Genomic DNA, 6,094 nt, shown 5'->3' with positions numbered 1-6,094 from the left:
TACTGCCACCGCGCCCTCAGCTCTCCTCTGCATGGAGGCGAAGCAGAAGGTGTGACAGTAGTAGCCCAAGCCTTGCCTGTGGCCTTGGAGAATGAGGTTCAGCCTCCTCCAGCAGGCCTCCACCCTGGGCTGCCATGTTGTGGCTTATCCCCAGGAGAGCACCTGCCCTGGGCCACAGCAGCCTCCCCCCTACCCAGCTACTGAGTCTCCCCAGCAGGGAAGAGGGACACAGAGCCCATATGTACATGTGTACATAGCCTGGCCAGCTGCTTTGGGCTCCTGGAAGAGCTGGCCATGAGCACACGTATAGAGCCCCTCCCTCAGTCACTGTGCAGGGCAGTATGGGGGTACACCCAGGGCACAGGGCGCGACTCATTCTGGGGGTGCATTTGCTTCACCCTTTCGTCATTACTGCACAGTGGTGATGGTGCTTCTGTGCTGGTAGCCACAGTGTTACTGCCAGGGTGCTGTTTTGGGCACTTTGCGTGTTGCCAGTGCTCCTGTGATTTAAACCCTTTCCTAGGATCGTAGTACTGAAGCCTAATGCTGCCCCAAAGGCTTGGGCCCTGGCAGGCATGGCCTGCAGCAACGCTGTACTCGTCAGCGGCACTAATGGGGTGTTATTATCTTCACTCTATGGGGACTTGCTCGATGACTACCATTAAGAGCAGAATGAAATATCAGAGTAAAAAAATCATGGTGAAAACTCATCCAGCCCAGGAAAGCTGTGTCTTCTCAGGGCAGACTCCCCTAGCCATCCCTCTCTTCCCCCAGGCAGCATGTGTTTGCAACAGGCCCAAAATACCAGGTTGGCCAGCCCTTTTTCCGGGAATTTGGGGGGACGATTCCCACCATGGTCCCAGCCCTGACTTGGGGGCAGTACTCTGCCTTGGCTGTGCTCCAGGAGGTCAAGACCTGCACCCAGGTGTGGGCAATCGGTGCTGCCGGCAGCCCTTCCCCTCCCAGCAGGGCAGGTGGGCAGGCAGGCAGTGCTGGGGGGATCTGGCCACCTTTCCAGAGAGGCTGCAGTAAATGGTAACTGTCTTCTTGAAAATAATCACAGTCTCATAACAGGAATGTGTTAATGTGGAAGTCTCTGGGAGTGCAAGGACAATGCATCTTGAGCTGTAAGTTTCCACTCTCCTCTGCGTGTTGCCATTTATGTCTCCTGAGCTTCGGAGGAGAAGGAGAGGTGAAGGAGATCTCAGGCCTATGCCTGCAATCCCTTCGGTATTTTTGACTGACCATGAGGTAGGCAGGCAGGCAGGTTCATGGACCAGCCTCAGTTGTTTGTTGACAATTTATAGCAAGCTAAGAATGAAAAGAATTTTAAGAATTTCATTCTTAAAAATGAAATATCCTTCTTGAGCACCTACACCCCCTCCTTTCCCCTTTCACTTTCTGTTGAAAGTCTCTTTTTTGGTGTGGAATATCTTAGCTTTCAAAATGTAGCTTATACTGATGCTAAAGTGTTCTGATTTCTTGCTGACTTTTAATAACATGTTTTTCTTCAGAAGCTAAAAGACTTCTGAGAATAAACAAACCCTAAAGTATTAACATTTGTTGTTATGTTTGGCTAACGTTAACCTTTTGTACTTTCCTGCAAATGCTGATTGAGAGCTGTGTCTATCACTGACACTTTGGGGTAATTTGTGTTTTGCCCTCATGCTCCTTTTTTTTTCTTTTTTTTAAAGTATTTTCTGTGCCTTTTGTGGAATAACCAGAGCAAATTCTTTGATGTTCACATGCATACCTCTGTTCACATAGCTATGCCCATTTTTGTGGTGCTCTTTCCCCATATAGATCAGAAATCCTGGTCAGAATCCATGATGAATACCATATTCAGAGGGACTATCTAGAAAGTGGTTTGGCTTTTTTTTCTTGTAGTTCTTTTGCTTTTAAGGTTACAGCCACAGATTGAAAAAATTGACTAATTTTTAGTGGAATATATGTAAACTCAGGTAGTATCTATGGCTATACATTTATGTGTTTGTTTTGAAGAACTTACTCATCAGGATGTGCTGTATGAAAACTTCCAGGAAATAGAGCAGATGCATGATTTAAACCATTATAAGTTTCTAATTAAAAAATGAAGATCAATCTTTAATTTGACTGTCTTATAACCCCAGCTTTGTTCATGGCTTGGTTTTGCAGCATGATTTGCAGTGTAATTACTGTTGGTGAATTATCATTATTTGTAATGGGAGTGTGTTGAGTTTGTAATGCAAGTTTACATAGAAGGAAGGAAAGGGAATGTTTCAGAACATCACACTATTTCTACATTTCCCTTACACATTCAGTTTGAAGTATCTTTATATTCCACACAGTGTTAACTTCTGGCAGATTTTAGTGAGAGAAGAGCTTTTAAACGGAGTTGGAAGCTACAAGTACTCCAGTTGTAATCAAGGGTTAGATCTTTGTCAGTTCTAGTCAGTGAAAATACGCATCAAGGTAGTATTCTACTGCTAAAGTTCCCTCAAACTGTGCCTTAAATAATTCTTGCTGTGTATCTTCAGATGGACGGAAATTACCTGAGGTTCCAAAAGCCTTCACAAGTATGTAATAATGCCATAAAAGGTAAAATACTGCAGCAAATTAGAAACTAAGTAGGATAACAGAAAGCAAATTTTTTTTCAGAAAGCAAAATCACTTAACATGCTTTTGCAAGTTTTGCTATACTAGCTCTTGCTAGTATATTCATGAATGCTGAGTGATAAAAATGAAAAAAAAAAAAAAAGGAATCGCTCCCTCAGATAAGTGAAAACTTTAGAAAAACATCACTGAGTGTACAAAGTCATCTTATCCACTTAAAACACCTCAGTTCTTGTAGACAGAAGGCTTCTGGTGCCTGAGCCACAGGCCCCTCGGGACAGGACTTACATCAGAGCAGTAAGTGACCAAGAAGCACAAGGAAAAAATTATGGTAGTTCAAAATAATTTACTTGCGTGTATTATTGACAGTGCTATTCTTTCCAAACTGAATTATCAATTATTTAACAATGATTACAGATTTTATAAAGGTATTTAACATCCCTTAAAAAAATGAGGGGGGAGGGGGTGCCTGCATAGTTTTTAAAGTGTGAATGATACTCGTCGTCGTCTTCTTTAATGTGTATTAAGGCAGAGGAAAGCAAGTGAAACCTCTGGTAGGAAGAAAATTATACCAAAAGTAAGAGTTAGGTAAAGCAATAGGATATATTTCCCTGGAATGATGTATTGTCTTAAGCAATCTCCAATGAAAGGGAAGTTGCTAGTAAAGAAGCTCAGAGGTGTTAGAAATACGTAAAGTCTTTCACAGAAACTGAACCTAATAGACCAGGGAGTTTAGAGATGATACATCATAAACAGAAATCTATCTAATTGCTTCTTGGCTGGTGTTGAACCAAGATATTGAACTGCTGAACTGATCCAACTTGGCAATTTGGCATTCTTATGCCCTTTTGTTTCTATTCCAGTTATTTTCAATCTAAATTGTAAAAGTGGAAGGAAGTACCTGTCTGGAAGTTCAGGAAACGTATTTATGAAGTATTGATGCTTATACATTCAAACAAAAAATGGAGCAGAAGCAACTGATTAAAACTGTTGCACAAGCTTCCAAAATAGTTAGCAAGTGACAGTGTCTAAATCAATTATTAAGTATACAGAGTGAAATACAGGAGTGATTTACTGTATCCTTTCCTTAGTAGCATTTGAATACTGCTTTTTTTCTGTTTGTTTTATCTTATTTCATGCCAGATGTTCTTATCAGGGAAAACAATGGTGGTGTGTTTTAATATTGATGAGTTGATTCTCCTGGGAATAATAGTATATCTACCTTCTCAGAATACAAATTGTGGGAGGTTTTTTATAGTGTAATTACTATAATGCATTGAATTTTAAAAGCAACTCTTCAAAACTGTGGAAAGAGCTTTTTGTTTATTATCTTTCTTTTATCTACTTTCAGAGTGACTCTCCTTTTAAAACTATGTATTGATGTATCATGTTTTGGTGGCCTTTAAAAAGTAAGCATGTAAATCACCACAGGTACTGTGTAATCTGTCAAAGCAGCATATGCTTGAGCACCTTATAAAGTATTAAATAATCATAATATTTCTCTTTCCAAGGTTACGAGTTTATTCATTTAAACAATTCCAGAACAATTGCAGAGTAATTAAAGTACCTTGCTTGAGCTTTCTGGTTTTCTTTTTTCCCTCCAGGAACTTGAACATTGAGATCCTGAAATTATAAATGATTCGGTGACAAGCTGAGCTTGCAATGCAGGCAATAAAAACCGTGGAAAAAGAAGTGACTTTTATAAAGGAAATACTTTTCACAGAATCCTTCCTAAAGCACCAAGAGTGCAGCAGAAGGCAGGAGCAGCAGCCATTGGAAGGAGCTGTCTGCAGCTCTCAGTGCTGTACTGAGCATGTCCCGGCGGAGCCCAGTGCAGGCAGCACATTATGCAAAAAGGCAGCTCTAGCAGATGGGAGAGAGGCACAGCAAGCATTTGCTTTACCACCGCTTGAAAACAAACGTGAATCGCTAGAGGGGATCTCACCGACAGGCCAAAGGAATGAAATCGGGGAGCATGGCTTGATTACCGAAGGTGGTGCGCTGCAAAAAACCATGGGGAATCAAGATGGGAAGCTGAAGAAAAATACAGGGGATGTGCATGAAGGAGGAGAGGATGCCTCTGGGCCCAAGGATACAGATGGCACAAAGAAGGTATCGGGGAGCAGAAGGGGACTGGGGAAGCATGCAAAAGGAAGTGAATCCGGTAAGAAGAAGGGCAAGTCGGACTCGAGGGCCTCAGTGTTTTCAAATCTGAGGATCAGAAAAAATCTGTCCAAGGCTAAAGATGGGAACAGTAGTTCACGGGAGGATGTTTTGGAAAGCCAGGCCTTGCAGGCTGGAGAGCTGGACAGCACTCATTCAATTGTTACCAAAACTCCAGATATAAGCATCTCTGCGGATGAAGGGGGTCTCTCAGACACAGATGTTGAACATTTTGAAATCAGAAATGAAACTGTCCCAGCTGCTGCAGAGACACAGGATGGACAAAGGACCAGCTCTGGATCCGATACGGATATATACAGTTTCCATTCAGCCACAGAACAAGAGGATTTGCTTTCTGATATCCAGCAAGCTATTAGACTGCAGCAGCAGCAGCAGGGGGCAATTAACATGGGAACTGAAGACCTTGTCACCAAAACAATGGGCCAACACATGGCTAATTCACAAGCGACCCCCTTAGATTTTGAACGGTTTCTTTCAGTAACCACCACTGACAAAGAGAGGAGCCCAGACACTGAGGGGGCTTTTCCAGCGCTATCTGAAATTGCAGAAAACATTCCCATCTCCTGTGCAACTGAACGTGAACTGAAAGAAGCGGTAAATGGCACAGGCTCTCCTGGTAACGGCTTATTTGAAACACGGGAACATAAGCTATTGATTGAGGAACAGGAGCAGCTGATTGCTGGAGTGGATGCTGTAGCTAGTGAACTAGAAGATGATTTAAATAGAACTGCAGTAGAAAACAGGTCTCAGACACACAGCTCCACACAACCTTTTCCAACCTCAGTAGCAGATGCTGAGACTAAAATTGCTGAAGTGCAGGCTGTTGATTTGCAGGGCTCAGTAACAGAGGATGGTATTTCAGATGCAGGCCCTGATCGTGCTGCTGAGACTCAGGAAGGGAAACACACTCTGTCAGCCAGTCAAGAGTACCTGCATAATGGTTTATCCACGGAAATGAAAAATGGCATTTTGTCCTCCGAGGGGACGGCAGACAGTCCGATGCTTGGTTCCCGATGCTTTAAGCCCTATCTAATTAATCCCTGTTACATCAAAACCACAACTAGGCAACTGAGTTCTCCCAACCATTCACCTTCTCCCTCCCCATCCCAGAGCCCACTTTTTACAAGGAGGCAGGAGTCCTTCCACAAAAAAGAAAAAGTCTCGATCAAGAAGCAGAGGTCTGCTAGTTTGGCAGGTTTATTTAGTCGTTCCGCAGACTGGACAGAAGAGGTATCTAATCACAAATGCGAGATAACGCAGAAGGTGGGCTCTGCAGGCTACTTGGAGCACAAGGAGTTTAGAGAAAAAATTCAAACGG

General features: G+C 42.9%; 1 protein-coding gene across 1 annotated transcript in view; it reads left to right on the top strand.

Moving 5' to 3' along the window:
* The first annotated feature begins 1,068 nt into the window (after positions 1 to 1,068).
* The window catches only part of FMN2 (formin 2), a 55,216-nt gene continuing 50,190 nt past the window's right edge, over positions 1,069 to 6,094 (top strand). Inside the window, exons 1-2 of the mRNA XM_009702743.1 lie at positions 1,069 to 1,127; positions 4,197 to 6,071. Coding sequence (XP_009701045.1) covers positions 4,255 to 6,071 — 1,817 coding nt within the window. The 5' untranslated portion in view covers positions 1,069 to 1,127; positions 4,197 to 4,254. The remainder of the gene's footprint in view (positions 1,128 to 4,196; positions 6,072 to 6,094) is intronic.

The sequence above is a fragment of the Cariama cristata genome, unplaced genomic scaffold (genome assembly GCF_000690535.1).
Source record: "Cariama cristata isolate BGI_N322 unplaced genomic scaffold, ASM69053v1 scaffold39236, whole genome shotgun sequence".
Lineage (NCBI taxonomy): Eukaryota > Metazoa > Chordata > Aves > Cariamiformes > Cariamidae > Cariama > Cariama cristata.
Note: the sequence above shows the minus strand (reverse complement) of the source record. Positions and strands in the feature narration are given on the sequence as shown.